The 17,963-nt window shown below is 41.1% G+C and overlaps 1 protein-coding gene across 5 annotated transcripts in view; it reads right to left on the bottom strand.

The window, feature by feature from the left end:
- enah (ENAH actin regulator) overlaps positions 1 to 17,963 on the bottom strand; it is a 182,133-nt gene that overhangs the window by 25,437 nt on the left and 138,733 nt on the right. For all 5 annotated transcript variants that reach the window (XM_037086591.1, XM_037086590.1, XM_037086589.1 and 2 more), the window contains exon 5: positions 1,611 to 1,909. In XM_037086591.1, the coding sequence (XP_036942486.1) occupies positions 1,611 to 1,909 (299 nt within the window). The remainder of the gene's footprint in view (positions 1 to 1,610; positions 1,910 to 17,963) is intronic.

The raw sequence follows: 17,963 nt of genomic DNA, 5'->3' as shown, positions 1-17,963 counted from the left end.
GTGGCTCCTTCTGTTCTCTGCAGCTGGATTCAAGTGTGTTAAGATATTTCACCCATGTCTTAAACCGAGACTTCATCAGTACAGATGATATCAAAGTGAGACTTTTAAGAAGTATTTGCTGGAAATTATTTCCTCCCACACCAAGCTGTTCTGCACACTATCACAAGTATGTCTTCATTATATTTTTGGTTGTGTGTGTGTGAAGCCAGAAGCTATGTGTGTGTGTAACTAGTGTAAAAGCTAGCAGCGTTTTCAAAAATAATGCAGTCGTCCAAGTAACATGCATAGACTCACACATTCATTACCCCCATGCCCCAGTGCCTTAGCAATCTGTTCATGGTGCCTGTCCAGCCTATGGGTAGATGAGCAGAGTGTCCTAACACTGACTGGGAGAAGAGAGAGAAAACATCCCCAATCAGAAGGTATCCACCTCCAATGCTGCATTCTCCATCTAGTAGCCCTTTTTAACTGTTTTGGACTGAGAGGAGCTCACTTTATTGGAAGTGTGTTCATCTGCACATTTAAAGTGTCACTAGACTGGGTGTGAGACAATTTTTATATCATATTCAAGCACAATTCATGCCTCAGTATTAGAAGCTACTCCAAGCAATAGACAGATTTACTGGACAGGGATTTAACCTAAACTAAGGACACTTTCAGTCGGCATATCAGATGAATATTAAACATGTTTTTCACTATTTAAGATGAATGTTCTGTCCCAACTCCATATATTAGTATAGAGTATTTTTTGTGTTCACAGTTCACATTGTACTGGATGTTGGTAAAACATCAGTAAGTATAAAATAACAATCACAGGCTTGGAAAAATATTGTGATTTTCATCTGAGAAATGCGATTGGAACGTTGCTCTAAAGGCCGTTTGACTTCTATTGTAAAACTGCAAATAGCACTCTTCATAAAGAAAAAGATTAGATGGCTCAGGAAGTTCAAAAAAAGAAAAAGAAAACCCAAGGCACTTCTCTGGCAAACATTTTAAAAAGCCTTTATTTAGATGGCTATTTCATACTGAAATAAAATTTTAAAAAACACAACGCCTGGCACATCTGGTCATAAGCTGAGATCAGGAACCGTTAGTAGGACACTGCCTTGAGGATCTCAAGCAGCAGTCAAGCGCATGGGGAGTTAGCAAATCAAATATGCAGGAACCAGAACATTCAAGGCTTCAAGAACAAGTGGTAAAATCTTAAAATCAATTCTAAATCTCAGAGATAACCAGTCAAGCGCAGCACTGATTGGTGTAATGTGGTTGTGTGTCTTTGTAAGATGTAGTATGGGATCGGGACACACTGAAACTCATCTCAGTCCAAGCATCAGCATCACAGTTCTTACAGACAGAAATATGAAACTTTCCCCATTCAAAATCTAATTTGGAGAGAATTTAAAGAAAGGGAGCTCCTTATTCCATATAGACTATAGCTGATGTATTCATGCAGAGTGCAGTCTGCCTTTTGTCAATTAGTACACAAGTGAATCTAGTTTTCTTATAAGACTTCATGCCAAACAAGCATCAAAATGTCTGAAGAACACCTGTATTCATTTATTTCTTGTTGAGTAGCAAGAAAAAGCAGGAAACTAAAGTGCATCACTCACCAGCATTGGAGATGCGTCTCCCTCTCTCCCAGTCCTGCTGCTCTCTGTCCAACTGCTCCTGCTGCTCCGTCTCCATCCGCTCTCTCTCCGCCTTCTCCCTCTCCATCAGCTCACGCTCGGCACGCTCCTGCTGCTCTTGCTCCACTCGCTCCCTCTCTGCCTGCGCCTCCCTCTCCTGGCGTTCCCGGTCCTGACGCTCTCGCTCCTGTCGCTCACGCTCCAGCATCTCTTGCTCCAGGCGCTCCCGCTCCTGATGCTCACGCTCCATATCCTTCTGCTTCTGCAGCTCCTGAAGCTGCCTGGAGGAAGAGATGAGAGGAGATGATGACAGGAGCAAAGAAGAGAACAGGAGAGAGGAGGTGAGGAGAGGAGTGGTTGACAGGAGGAGACCAGACAAAAGGAGAGGAGAGGTTAGGAACAAATTAATGCGAAATTCTCAACCTACCAGTTGTATCTAGTGTCTCTTCTAAAATGTCACAATACAACTGATCTTTGACCAGCTTACTCTGGGACAGGACAAGAAGTCGTCACATGATCTTTGTCAAAGACATCAACTTTCACCAGTGATTTTAAGAGACAGATAAGGTAGCAGATAGAAGAAGGACTGATGTGAGGAAGAAATGACAAAGACAAGCAGAATGAGTCAAAGGAGGAGAGAGTGTCTTCATACCCCTGACCCACAGGCAATTACTGTTGTCATTATTTAAGACATGTCATTATATAAGAATTGCTCTAGGCACAATGGCCATGCTGTTATGCAACCACAGTCAGTTTTTCTAAGATTTGGGCACATTAAAAAACACACACATTGAGTTAAGGATGGCCTGTGGCAGAAAGCCACCCTTGGCTGCACCCTGTTGCAAAGAGTGTGTCTGAGAGAACAAATATAGGAAAACAGAGGCAAGAATAAAACCCTTATTTGTTTTTGTTTTTGTTTTTTTTTTTACTTTAATGCAAAATGTGATGTTAATGATTCTGTAGTATGGTGTGTTCAGGGAGGGTTTCTTGTAGGTTTTCAGCACCAAATTGTGCCTGTAGATCGCAGTTTGCTCACTAGATGTCAGCAGAAGGCAGCAGTAGAGGAACTGGTGCATGTGTGACACTTTGGCAGCAGCAGTGGAGATAAACTGTGAGCTGTGTGTATGCATGTGAAAATGACTCAATGCCATTTCCCATTTACTATGTGAAATCCGGTGAAAACACTGTTTTGATCCCTGTGGGGAAACTGTGCTGTTTTTAGAGCAGTTTGGACAAGAATATCCAGTGAGAACAAGACCAAATGAAAGAACAGAGGTTATAAATGCAACTCACATTTCATAGATGTAGCAAAGACTGACTAAAAATGTGACAACAGCTTTCACAGGATGCAAACAGTGGTAGAAAGTAGAAATCAACAGCAACATGAGCAGAGCTTGAGTGAATTCAAGATTAAAGACACAGAAAGGAAAAATACACCTGTCCATAATCACACTAACAAGTGACTTTTAGATGAATAAAAGAGAGCTACACAGTCCGTCCTTCATAACAACAAATGACTGGTGGTGTGAAGGATTTTTATGAACAAATAAAAAGTACAGGAGGTGTGTGTGTTGGTATGAATGAGGGAAATAAAAAGAAAGAGCACAAAAAAAAGAGGGGGAGGGCAACTGTAGGATGTTGTAATCAGTCAGGTTCTCTCTCTCACACACAGGGTTCCCAGGAAATTTCATTTAATTGGGAAGTGTCATCTGTTGTGTCACATTCTATGATTTACTTGGTCATAAATTGCATTGGCTGTAAATAAGTGAGCGTTACATTCATAAATTACACAAGCAGGCAGAGAGATGATGGGAACTGGGGCTAAATTCCAACTCTCTCTCTCCCACACACACACACACACACACACACACACACACACACACACACACACACACACACACACACACACACACACACACACACACACACACACACACACACACACACACACACACACAATCAAATCCCATCATGTCACTCATCCTGTTCTGCTGAAAGCTGACTCACAGCTAAAATTCACTCATCAGCATAAATGTTGCTTAATGCAAACACACTCCTTTTGCTTCCACCTGCACTGTTGACAAACACATAAACCTCACTTCACATCTCTTGACTTGTTTGGACTGGCAGGTTTGTGTTCCCAAGGTCTGCTTTGGGAAAAGTTGTTCTCATGTATCAGGCTGCTGTGACAAAGCCTCCTGCTTTCTTTAAGTCACTTAACAACAGACAAACCAATATATCATCATGTCTGTGTCAAATACACACTTGCGCTTCATCACATGACTGCATAATTCAAAAGCTACATTTGGCAGGATGATGATGATGATATTTACACATAGACAGTTGGCATTAGTCTGTGCAAATTAAGTCATCAAGAGAGTTGGCACATACCCAGCTACTTTCCCAGGCAGGTGTCAAATAGACCAGGAATAGGGTCTTAAAAGAACTTGAGAAGTTGATCATTCTGTGCATAGATTGTGGCTTTCTGTATCACATTTTCATCCACAATCCAAAACACATTGGATACAAATGTTGCTGGAGTTTGAACACCTTGAGACCTTTACTGTCTGCACCTTGGAAGTATGTGAAGTTGTGGTAGAAAACCCTAATCTGCTTCACTGGCAAATTTCTTCATTGCACAGGCATTGACCAAGAGCTCAATGCATCAAGTTGCCCTCCAAATTCCTAGACCCCAAACTGACTGAGTATCCATGAGTTGTGCCAGAACAAGTTCAATTCATGAAGGACGCACCCCGCATCCCGCAGGACCCAAACAATCCGCTGGCAACGGCCTAGAGCCAGTCACCACAGGACACCCCTAGAGGACGTATGTCCATGATTAGACTGGTCAGAACCAAGTCTGATCCATGCTGGGGCCACTGGCTTGTCCCACAGATGCTTTATTAGATTGGGATGGATATTGGGTTGATGCCACAAGCTCTTTGTCAGCCTTCCTGGGACCACTCCTTAGCAGGTTTGAGGTGTTGCAGGGTACATTTCATGCTGGGAGCATCAGGAGATCTGTTTCCATGAGGGGGTGCACTTGGTTTACAATGGTGTTTGGATGGGTACTGCATGTCAAGTGGCATCTACATTAATGTCAGGACCCAAGGTTTCTCAGCAGAACACTGCATTGTAACCAGATGATCAATGATATTCTCTTTACCTGTTAGCCATTTTAATGTTGTCACCAACTGGTATTTGTGCCAAAAAACACTTTCATGCCACATTTTGGGTCACTTGGTTGCCTTCAACTCGACCTTAAGATTGGCTACACTGCCCCTTAGACAGATGACACACATCATCCAGTCGAGGCTGGTCCAGTGTTACTGCCAGAAAAGCTGTGCTACAAGTGACATTGACAGTATTGAAGGCTTAACGTAATCTCTTATTTGGTCCTTTCTGATAGTAAATTACTGCATCTAAAATATAATCCTCTCTCTGATGTAACTTTTAAAATGTCTCTGGGGCCAAATGCTCCTTCCTTTCCTCAGCTCTACCAAGTCTACATCCACAAATATGGTTTTTCTGATTCCAGAAACTGCTAAGACTGCAGCAAGGGTAAAACCACACACTAAGGTTTCCCGTCAGCATCCTCTCAGTCATCACAAACGTTTGTTAGTAAGGGCCAGTGGCGGTCCTTCCTACAGGCGACATAGACGCTTGCCTAGGGCGCCACCTAGTGAGGGGCGTCAAATAGGCAACGAGAAAAAATTATTATTAAAATTATGTCTATTTTTCTCCAGTTCATGCCATCCCTCTATTTACAACAAAACTTTGACACAAAAAAATGTAATGTAAGAAAAAGAAATGACGATTCTTAATAATTTTTGTGACAGCGTCCTGTATCATAACTAAATCTCTGCCGTTTGTAACCATGTGAAAATCCGGTAAAAATTCGGGAGGTTATGATTATTGTAGTTGGGGATACACCCTCCTCAGTAGAAATAAATGCAGTGGGGTCGCATTGGAGACCCATCCAAGATGGCAGCCGCGCTTATATGTCAGCTCCAATAGGCAGCGTCAGTCTATGAGGCGTCTACGTATATTATGCCTATGACCCACGAGGCCCACCTCCAAAGTCGTAAGACGCACCGGCAGGTCCAAAACCGGACTTGGGGTAAATAATGTATGTCACACTTTTGGCGAACATTGCCGTCATGTTTGCTTTGTGTCTGGTGCAGGAAGAAACGCTAAAAACGGGCTTTTGTCACTAAAGTGTCCAGGCAGCAAGTTTGGTTATTGAGGAACAGGAAGTTGGGGGTTACAGCTTCGTACATTTTTAAAATGTATGCACATATTTAGCAATTAACAATTTATATTTGCATTATAAGTAATAAAAAATGATTTGTTAAACATATTTGTGGTTTTCACAGTAAAAAAAACAAACTTTTTCTACTCAGATTTTATGTTTTTTTTTGTGATTTTTGGTCCATTGTTTGGTCCATACACTATGTTAGAGTAAAAAAAAGTAACTGTACAGTCACACATGTGAGGTTGTGCTGAAAATAATGACACCAAGTAAATAGTTTTAAGGTGAAATATAATGGCAAAATCAAAAACAGTTGTGAATATCAGTGAAGTTTGCCTAGGGCACCAAATGGTCTAGGACCGCCCCTGGTCAGGGCTGTCAGGATGATGAAGAGAGAAAGATGTTTCATTTGTGTCCACAAATGTATATAACATAAAGAGGTTGTTAATTATGGAAATCTGAATAAAGAACATGACTAATGTGGAAAAGTCAAGATCAGGTACAATTTTACCAGCCTTCTGTGTGCTCCTCTTTACCCTCTTCATCAAGATGAAAGGATCAATTCAGCATATTTACCCAGTGTGGTGTTTGCTTATATTATGACTGATTCAAATGAATAGAAGCATCACTTGAGCTTATTCCCTCAAACCTGCAGAGCTTAGCTGTGACACGACTGCAGAGAGCACACATCCACGTATCTGCTCTGCAGGACTATCCTGACCTATAAAATGCCAGCCAGGGGTGTGAAGGGGATTTTTTTTATAAGATTATCTTACTCCCATATCTTTTACAGAATACTAGCTTGAGTGGAGCACAGCATAAGAATTTTCCCCATCCAAGTCTGTCTTCTGTCTCAATCAACTCAGAGAGCAAAAACTCCAGGGGATGGAAAGACGGGCAGAATAAAGGGGATGATGAAAAGAAAGTGTGAATAAAATTTAAAAGACTAGACAATTCCCCCCTGGGAAATCACGAGAGTGGGCTGTGCACTTTGCCCTGTGACGAAAAAACTGTGAAAGCTACAAAAAAGTTGAATCCCACGTTGATAATTTGGACTTTTAATCTACATTTTAAAGTTTGAATGGTATGTCTAGGTCAAAGTATATCAGAGATGTCGATTTTTGAAATCTTTTTGTTCGACTTTTTCACCTGGTCTCATTCATTTTGTGTATGTTTTTGTGTGCATGTGAGTGTGTGTGTCTGTGTGTGTGTTTATGAGTGTGTGTCTGTCTGTCTGTGTGTTTCTGTCTGTCTGTGTCTGTCTCTGTGTGTTTGTCTGTCTGTGTGTGTGTCTGTCAGGCAGACTGTCTGCTGGCCCAGCTGATCTCAGGGATGGTTGTTGAACAGCCCTAGCAACAGTGACTGAGACAGCTGATTTCAGAGTGATTTAAGCCTCACACCTAGGATGTCAAACTACTGCTATTTAGTCAAAATGAAACATGGACACCTATAGCTTTGCTATAGTGGTGTCCAATTATATTGGATCTCAAACCTGACTCAAGGCTTGATGGCTGCACATGCACATGCACACATGCACACATGCACACATGCACACATGCACGCACGCACAACGCACGCAAACTGCCCCAGTTCTCACGGTGTCTCAGTAGTTCAATGATGTAATTACAGTATAGCAGGGTAACTTGGATTTATGGCTGATGGAAGTGTGGCAGGGTCATGTCTCAGAGGACTTTACAGTCTCCTCTGAGGGCTTCCCCGATCTACAGTAATATGTTCCCTCTGATAGCAAATTAGTCCCTGTGGGATCCTATGCACTGTAAAAGCAGCAGAGCGCTTCATGATTAAAATCAGATCATGATGTATCGGTGTGATGGTATTAAAATCAGTCTAACCAGGCAGATCAGAGGGGGTTCCACATTCTACAGACTCAGATTGCTCTTTTCAATGCTAAGATGCCAAAACTGCCAACAGCCAGCAGCCAGTTGCTGGCAAGCTGTAGCTGCTACAGTTGGTACAATCTGTCAAGCAGCAAAGTTGGCTGGTAAGTAACCATCATTTATGTTCAACATCCAGAGCAAAAAGCTGGTGGAGTTTAGGAATTACAGGACGATCAAAAAGAAGTTGATTGTTCTGATTAGCAAGGCAGCTGTTGTCTACGAGTGTCTTGGCAACAGTGGTGATAAAATGAAATGTGTTGGTCCGGATTTCCCCCCCATAATAATCTTATGTGGCTACCATGCTTGAGAGGAGGTCATGTGGCATAGGTACCACTTGGGGATGTCTCAGCCTGCTCAGTCATCCTCCTGGATCCACATTTTACATATATTTACTTATTTATTTATTTATGAGTTACTTGTATTAGATATTTTGTATACTGTGATTTTATTGGTCTATTTGTATACACAATATCTAAAGCATATGTATCTGTCCTGGGAGAGGGATTCCTCAAATATGGCTTTTCCCTCCATTTTTCTGTCCTGCTAAGAACGTTTTTGGGGAGCTTTTCCTTACTTGAACCAAGGGTCTGAGGACAGGGGCTGGTGTATACTGCACAGGTTGTAAGGCCCTCTGAGGCACAGAGATTGGCAATGGAAAAATCCTTTGTTGAATAACATGATGAGTTTTGAAAAATGTAGTTTACAGCCTCATTGAAAGAATAATATGTGACTATCTTAACTTAAGAAATGACCTTGCAGTCAGAGAAAGAAGTGAATTCACTGGAATAACTGTAGTGTCAGAGAAAATCACAGAACCACTGTGAGAGTCTTAGTATATTAGCTGAAAAGGCTAAATCAGCCTGTGTTTATTGGGACAAAATGTGGCTACAGCTGATGCTCCTCTTTTAGAACAATTGAGCAGTTTCTGTCTCTTGCTACCATGTCATCTGTTTCCAGAGGGACTTCTGCTGTGGATGTTTTCTAACAAAGCAATCTGGACAAAAGGAGTCAATGTAATTTGTCTATTTCCTGATTTCACCCGGTGTGGTGAGAGGGTGGACTTGCTGAATCTACTGTAATTAGAGCAGAGAGGCAACCTCGGCTATACTGATATCTGGTTACACTGTTGTTTCCTTTGCTGTGCTGGCATTGATGAAAGTCTTTTAGCTCAGGCTTTTTAAACTCTCAGGCAAATTTACAATGGAAAGACAACATAGTTGTGACTTAGCTGTTTTGGAATTCCGTCTAATAAATAAAACATGTGCAACACAAACTAGTGCACTGCCAGCAAAGACACACATGTGAGGTGCATGTGTGTGTGACTTGTTTGAGATGTGTGTGTATGTGTGTGCATGTGTGTGTCTGTGTGTTCTTGTGGATAAATCATGTGAATGCCTGGGTTTGTGAATGTGGAAGTGTGCATGCAGATAGCCCAAAGGGGACAGTGAGTCTGTCATTCACAACGAGTTTACTGCACAGTGTGGCTTCTCAGAAGATGTCAAGCGATAGTAACACCTACCTTCTCTGCACACACATTCCTGTGCAGTGAGAGCAGTGTGTCTCACTGCCAAAACAGTACAACATACTTCCTTTAAAAATGGTAGTTATATGAGTCCTTACTGCTCACACTAGTCTGAACACAAGGTGAAAGTCAACGTGCTTGCAGTTACTTTCATTTAAAACAATGCTATCAGTTATTTAAGATTTTAATATTTCTACTTCACTTCACCCCCACCGCCCAAAAATACTGCCATATACCAGTGCTAGGGATGTTGATGAGGGTTTTAAGTCATCCATGTCATGCTAATTCTAAGTGCTGTATCGTAGTCAGCTTGACATGTTTCAGCTTCTTTCTCAGGTAAGAATAGCTGTTAAAGCTGTCCTTGTAGGTGGTTGATAAGTAATGTCTTAGGCCACTTCCTCTGTTCATGGTCGGCCGTTCCAGTTTAACATAGATGGATTCTTTTACTCCTTTGTCAAACCATTTGTCTTGTCTGGACAAGATGTTCACATTGTTGTCCTCAAAGGAATGATTTTTCTTCTTCAGATGCGAGTTGATGTCATGATGTCAAACTGCTGCCCCTGTGTAGAACCACACTGTGTAGACTACAGCCTGACATGTTCCTGTCAGTGTGGATGTTTGTTACAGTTTCAGAGGAAGTCAACACAACTGCCATTTGCAATTCTTGTTCCACAAGGTTTTAGAAAGGAGGGGAAAAGTCTACACATTCTTATTATTGCTGTGGAAAAGGAAATCATCCATCTCTGCTCACTACATCTTAGCCTTTCTTACTCTCGGGCGTGAATAAACTACAGGTTAGAAACATATTTTTAAAGTGAAGATGTGACCAATGCCAATAAAGTGGAAAAATGCAAACTGTTTTATAGCAGATTTGTTGACTTGCTGAACACATGTGTAGTTAATAACATCACTAATTGTTGCAGTGCACTAATTGCTGGAGGGGTGCCATCATTAATGTCATTAGCTCCACCTGTGCCTCTCCTGCTACATGATGAGCCAAAGTATTTGCTGTGAAAAGGTTGATGATTCTGACATTTGGGAATAAGAGTGCTCTGAATAGGAATGAAGCAAAACAACATGCAAAGCACAAGATGGCAGGGAAGAAAAGAAAAAAGGAGATACCCTGTGTTTCTTTTGTGTTCAAAAACTGCCTTTGCAAAAATGTGTTTTAATCGTGGGTGAGAGGGAACATTCAGTTCATGTTCTTGATAATCATACATTTCTACCTCAATACTACTTTACCTAACTGTGTCACTGTAAAAGGTGAACAATCTGAGGGTCAAGGAGATGTGATTTGGTTTCCTTTTTGAGATTCCAAAGACTAACCTCCTGTTGGCTTGACAGATGACTGTGAAAAATCTGTCGAACAGCAACTGTGGTCTGCTCGATTAATGTCACTTCATGTCCAATAGTGATCAGTTTCGTAGCCAGAAGATATCAAAATGTATCTTTGCTCTCCACCCTTATGTCATTACAGTAATCAGTACACACACTTGTACATACACTGCTAAATTACAGCCAAATATTCTACTTCTGGACTACGGAGCCTCAAGGAGGGCACACCAGGAACATTTGCATTATCTGGCAAAAGAACGATTGAAACATACTGAGCATGGATGGAGAGGGGAGAGGTGGACATTTTGTAAGTACATTAGAAAGTTTTTTCGACTTTGTCACACTTGGAATTAACCTTAAGATGGTTTGAGCAAACAAGAAACTTTTAACAGTCACCTTTCAAATCTTTAGCGATGCAGATTTGAGTAGGCTAACCCTTCATATTTTCAAAAAATCTTTTGTGTAAAGTTAAAATTGAGGGCAGATAATGTAAATATGAACTATTGGCAGTTGTCAATATGAGCTGTAATGACTGTCACATTAAATGCCCTGTCTGCAATGCCTCTGATGGGAGAACATAAAACAGGTTACTCTTCCCTCCTCATCCCTCTCTGCCTTGCAGGGAAATGTCATAGGATTCAAAGCTGTGAAAAGCCACCTGCACGCTTTAACTGGCGTCTCACTTGCCTCCTGACAAGAGTTGCCACGGAAACCGTTGCTAAGGGAGTGTGGGCGGTGGCATGGCCTGAATCCCTGCACACAGACATACATGCAAATGCACACATATTCCTTTTCCTCTTTGCAACAACTTACTATAACTGAGTTCAAAACGCTCTGAGGCAGAGTCAGAAAGGATTTGGCTAATATTGGAAACATCAAATGTCTCACTGTTGAAATTAAGAGAAGGAGGGCAGCTGCATAGCCAGAATGCAAATAACACTCCAATAGGATCTTTAGGTTGTGAAGATCAAAGGTTTGCAAAGGCTCTCCAATACAGTTCATTACTTTAGATTAACGGATGAGTGTATAAGCTACACAAATGATGAGAAGGGACAAAAACAGTAGTTATATATGTATATATGTAATATAACAGTATATTAAAGTCCTTCCGATCTGCCTCCCTGCCTTTGGAAACTGTCTCCCACCAGACAACAGTTAACTATGCTTTTTTGCAGATACTGGATCTAATGTTAGGTTAATAAATCCTTTATTATGCATTTAACTATAATTTCACAGCTCCATTTAGATTAGGCACCATGTAGTTTGGGAAGAATATAAATGAACAATATATACAGTATGTGTATATACACGTATATTTATATACACAGAGACAGAAGAGACAGACCCCTAGTGAAAATATTCTCTTTTGCAGTCTTTGAGAATGTATTACTATTTTATTCATACTTTGTCTTCAAGTAATTCTGTCAAGGCTTTGAGGTGTGTCTGGGCTCATTATCCTGCTGCAGAGTGAATCCTTCTTCAGAGAGTGTAACATGTCTCTGAAGAATCTCCTTGGTCAGGGTGGAGTCAATTCTGTGCAGAGGTACGACTCCAGAGGAGGCAAAACAGCTTCAGATTTGAATCTTCCCACCACCATCATGTTTACTGTGGGTTCAAACACTGTGGTGTCATTCTCTGTCATTCATCTTTCTACAGTTACAAACAACAACAGATATTGTATTCAAATATGTAATTAATGACACTCAGACGCTCAAATTTCACATACAGCATGTCCATGAAGAATGTTGCTCGCAAAAGTAGCATCTATCTCCAATTCCAAGCAACTCTGAAGTTGTGTCACAATCAGGGAGAAGACTGCCTATTCCTGTAAAGTTGTTATAGTTATTCTTAATGCCTGTAACTGGGTCGAAATCCAACTTATCCAGGTTTGATAAGTTATTATATTATAATTATTTTTTTTTTGGCAAAACAAAACATTTTAGTTTTCTTCACCATTATCGTATTCCAGATAACCTGCAAACAGCTGTCTGTAAAAAATGAAAATAGTATTGAAAATTTGTTGCGTTTCACTCGTATTGTCCACAGAAGTAGCCAGAATCAACAAAAAAGTTCCTTCCTTTAAATAAATTAGCAAGTAGGGTAATCAAGGTCATACTTTCCATTGCCAGTGGCTATATATCTTGGTTGATATCTCTTGAATTTAAATTTGGAGGATTTTTCACTGCAATATGGCCTTGATTGTTAAATCAATCTTTTCCTTGAGCAAAAATGTTGTCACATTATGGTTTTGCCTCTTTGCCACAAGTGACAACTGTGCTAATTCATCAGGGACACTGAAGTCTGGCGAAATCTGTTGGCCAGGCCACTGCAGCTCGCCCGGTAGGCTCACACAACCAGGAAATGCTGTCTGAATGGATACAAGCCCAGATGGACCATATGGACATACTCTAGCGAGGATCTATTCCAAGTTTGCAATATATGCACACAGACTCGCACACTGGGTCTTGTGTCCCACTAACATAAGTCCCCAACCTTGTTAACAAAGCCAAGCTAACAGATTGGTTACAGGGGAAAGATGTGTGTGTTCATATCAAAAACTCTGACTGTCATTTAAGAATATATGCTGATGTCAACATGTGTTAGCAGCTCCTGGTGTTTTCACCCTGAGAGTGTTAATACCAGCAGCTAAACGCTAAGGGTTACCACAAATCTAACACACATATTCACATTCTTTTCCTCTATTTCATTTCATTTCATTCTTTCATTCAAGACGATGCAACACATCCCTCTCTCTCTCCCAACACACACTCCCCGCTCCCACGCACCACACTTCTTTTTATACACACAGCCTATTATTTCCAGCTCATGTCTTTTTAATCTGAGGGTAGCACCCTGCATTTCTGAACAGGTGGTTTATCCACTCTCTTTCCCTCAGTCTTCCTTGTATCCACTTGCACATGCAACGAATATTTCCATCAATTCATCAATCACTGTTGAAGGGATATGGCTTCTTTCTTCTCTCAAAGAAAAGGACAAATACAGAAGCAATGGAAGAGTCGCAGTTCCTCCACCTGTAGTACATAGGTGGAGAAAGATGTGCATATTTCACTGTTATGTGACCCTGTGGAACACCTCAATACAGAGACATTTGAATTTTCCATCATCTCAATGGATGAATAATGTCAATGTTTACACCTCACACAGAGTGAAGACCCACAAGTGAGCTGGAGGAGGCCACATCGATGAGTGTGGAATGTGTCTGATGGAACATGTGCGGTCACTAAGGAATGACGTGGTCCTTCATTGGTGAGTTGATGTTTTCCAATGAAGCAGAGAGGAACGAGGAGAGGAGGATCACCACTCTCACTCCCATTTGTAAACACTCATCCCTGTCTTCAACTTTTTTTCCCCTCTCTCCTCTTCCATCTCCATTTCAGGCCCCATGACTCAGTATGACACACATGCCTGAGGAAAATCAGTCTAACTAAATGAAGTGAGACATAGCCAAAGTGGTTGTGTTAAGTGAGCCTACTACTTTTGTCAAAGGGAAGGTTATAAATAAATTGACAAACATCTTAGACAGAATATTTTCCCTATTGTGCCATTAACATGTGTCTGTGAAGCTGTGTTTAGAGAGTTAAGTATCCATGGGGGAAACTCTTAGGTGAAACTCTGACTGTATGTTGTGGTTTATGCTGCTAAAATGATGTAACAGAATCAAAGGATGATTCAGTATATAACAGTGAACAAACAATATGTACAATATCAACCTCTTGTGCTGGTATCAGAATTGGCAGAAATTAAAATTTACGTGAAGGATATTGTTAAATCATGTAAGCAGGGAGCCAAATATTGAGCCTTTTCCTGTTTCACATAAATTATATGACACTCTGTATGCAGTGTTGCTGCTAGGTTTTCAATACAATGAGTCCCGGATACCCTCAGTTGGTCATTTGTGATTTCTAACCAACTGCAGAGTTAACCTCCTGTTTGATATATGTTATATGGTTATTATCGTGGTTATAGTCATGATGAAAATGTACCTGAAGATTAAACACATAAAAACAAATGAAATCCCACATCTATAAACAAAACACTGGCACATCTCCAGCTGCCCCCTGAAAGCTGATGATCCAGTCAGTCAGCGTGTGATGTCATCAGTACATTATAAAAATAGGATAAAACAGAGAAGCTTACAAAAAAGCACAGGGATAACTTCTCTATGAGGAATTATACATAGAGGGAAGCATAAATCTAAAAGTTGAATCTACTTTTTTATACAAACACAAAATATGAATTAGCTAAACAGTGGTTTATCTCCATGGTTTCAACATGGCACATCTCCTGAATGACAAAGCTTCATCCATCATCAAGTAAATACAGAATCCATTGGAGCTGATTATTCTTGACAAGTTTTGAAACTGTGATAGCTGTGTGACAAGCATTGGTCTTGTTGCAGCAGCAAGTACTATTTGACAATGTTTAAGATGTGCACAGTGTGCAGACAGCTGAAAAAAATGAACAGCAGATTTGTTTTCTTTCTTGATAATGTTTCCATCTAGAGTACCACAGTGTAGCATTATTAGGTAAATATAGATAAATATGGTGTTTCACTGTGTCCTTTCACATTTTAATGTGTCAGGGACCTATCAAAATTACTGTATATGGGCATTCTGAAGCTTAAATGTACTACTTGATACTCTTTGGTCAGGTGGTTAATAGAATAACTTAGAGGTCAGCCAAAACTTCACAGTTTTTATGTTACATCAAATCCATGAAATGCTTTGAATACAGGTTTATGATGAAAAGCTTAGATAATAATTTCAAGCAGATGTTAGTGAGCAGATGTTTTCAGTCCTTAACTTCCAAAAAACAACAGAACTGGCAGGATTACTGACAGCGGCATACTGATCATCTGAAGAACAACCTGATAATGTCTGTTTGCTAGACAGACCTTCAGCATCTTCCAATGCTTACAATTTGTTAGCTTTCCTTTAAAGAAGCACCAGGCTTGATGTGAGAGCATGCTGCCAATTAATTTCTACACTTCTCCTCTCACTCCTCCTCCTCTCCTTCAATCACCATGTTCTCACTCTGCTCCACACATCCTTTACTTGCTCTCCCACCAGACTGATACTGGCCTCTGTATCAGCAGATGACCTCAGTCACTGATCCACTCGCTTGCCTGTCTGTCATCCACTGCTAAATATGGAGCGTGACTGGAACCGAGGGGGAGAGGGGAGGAGGGCAGGAGAAAAAGAATGACAAATGAAGCTAGACAGAGACAAAAAGGTGAAAGTCAGAAAGCAACAAGAGGGAGGGAAAAGAAAGAACCAGATAGCACCAGAGCACCAGAGAAGAAGGGAGGAAGAAGCAGGCAGCCACATCCATCAGACTCTCTCTCACCTACAAAGTCTATAAAACTCCTGGCAGATCCAAGTTTACCTCAAAACACAATTAGAGGACGCACTGACTCATACCTGAAGAATGCTTTACTACTTGTTTGTGAGTATGTGTGTCAGAGAGAGACAAAGAAATAACACATATAGAGATTGCATGTCTGAATAATGACAGAATGAATCATCTATTTTAGCATCATTCATCTGGAGGGAATCTGCCTTAGTCCAGATCAGCTGAGACTGACACCAGCTCCATTCACTCCCAAATGAACTCAGATTAATTTGTAACTGAACAGGAAGGCTAGATCAAGTGTGTAAAGACCAAGTGTGTGCATGTGTGGGGAATAATGGCTTTCACACTGGCAGAGAGAAGAAAGGGTCAACTCATCACACACTCACACACTCACACACACACACACACACACACACACACACACACACACACACACACACACACACACACACACACACACACACACCCCTTACCTTCACCCTAGCCTTACATTAACTCAAGTCTTCACTCCAAAATGTAAGTTTTACATTTTGAGGTCCAGCATTTTGGTCCCCACAAAGTATATGGATCCCACACCACGAGTGGGCTTCCGGTATCCGTGTCACTCAAAAATTGCTACCACAATGGAACAAAAAAGTAGTGTATATTCATATTTAGGTCATTTAGCAGACGCTCCAAAGTGACTTACAGTAATTCATACATACATTGATACACTGATGGTGGTGGTGGCCATGCAAGGTGCTGACCAGCACATCAGGAGCAGTTTGGGATTTAGTATCTTGCCAAAAGACACTTCGGCATGCACACATGGGGAATCGAACCAGCAGCCTTCCAATAACAACATGCTGGCTCTACCCTTGAGCCACATCCACCGTGTCACACTTGAATATGCAAAAGTTGTCATTTTGAGTCATTGTGCATCTAACTTGTTCACAACATTCACATCAACATCCAAGTCTTAACCACGACTGAGAAACTAAGTCTTCCCTGAGAGCTGTATCAGACCAATCACTAAATACAAAGTATTTTGTATAAGGTATAAAAGTGTCTGATACACAAAGCCAGTCGCCCAAAGTGTCTGATTCATTCAAAAGATATTCCTTCATTGACTGATTCAGTGATGATGGTGGAGAGTGCTGCCTGAATTAACCCTCAGAGGAACAAGGCGGTCTCTCTGTGAGATGTTCTCTGACCACATTGGACATCAAAAGTGTTTATACCTGGTCCTAATGCTATATTGTGTGAATATTTGGATAATGGCAGTACAGACAATCTCTCATGGAAGTCATTAATAATGATGCAGTTGGTTGGACACATGAAGAATAACAGAAATAGTAGTGGTCAGAATGAAAGAAGACATTCAGGCCCTGGACCCTCCCTTAAACCACTCAGCTGGCCTGAAGGCTGGTCACAGGGTGAGGGTTTGAATGTCTGGTTCAGTGGTCTCAGAAAGTTACAGAAATGGTTGGACACAGATCTCCCATCAGAGAGCACTCCTGCCATGATGGGAGTATCTGCATTCAGTACATTTATTATTATTTATACTTAAAGGGGTTATATGTAGGAACGTTGAATTCATACAAATAGGGGCAGCATGTAACCACAGTAACTGCTAACTGTATATTTGTTATACATCAATGACAGGAACAACTGTTAGCTTGTAAACTCAGTTAGCTGTGCAGCTAGCCAGACTACCAGGAGAATATTTATGCGCCCTGTTGGAGGTGAGATGCAGGACCAGAGTTTTTAATGCCCTTTGTTTTGTGCTTCCTAGCTTCTGCTGCTGCCGGCCTGAGCTGCAACTTCTGAGTTGTGCTATCTGATCTAAAAATGTATCAGTTCTGTGTTCTTAGTTTATGGAGCATTTGGTGAGCCCGATAGCCTTGTTTTTTGTGGCTTTGTTTCTTTAGTTGTAGTTTGGGTGGACCTAGGTTAGAGGGGAGAGCCCAGGTCCT

The sequence above is a fragment of the Acanthopagrus latus genome, chromosome 22 (genome assembly GCF_904848185.1).
Source record: "Acanthopagrus latus isolate v.2019 chromosome 22, fAcaLat1.1, whole genome shotgun sequence".
NCBI classification, from domain to species: domain Eukaryota; kingdom Metazoa; phylum Chordata; class Actinopteri; order Spariformes; family Sparidae; genus Acanthopagrus; species Acanthopagrus latus.
Note: the sequence above shows the minus strand (reverse complement) of the source record. Positions and strands in the feature narration are given on the sequence as shown.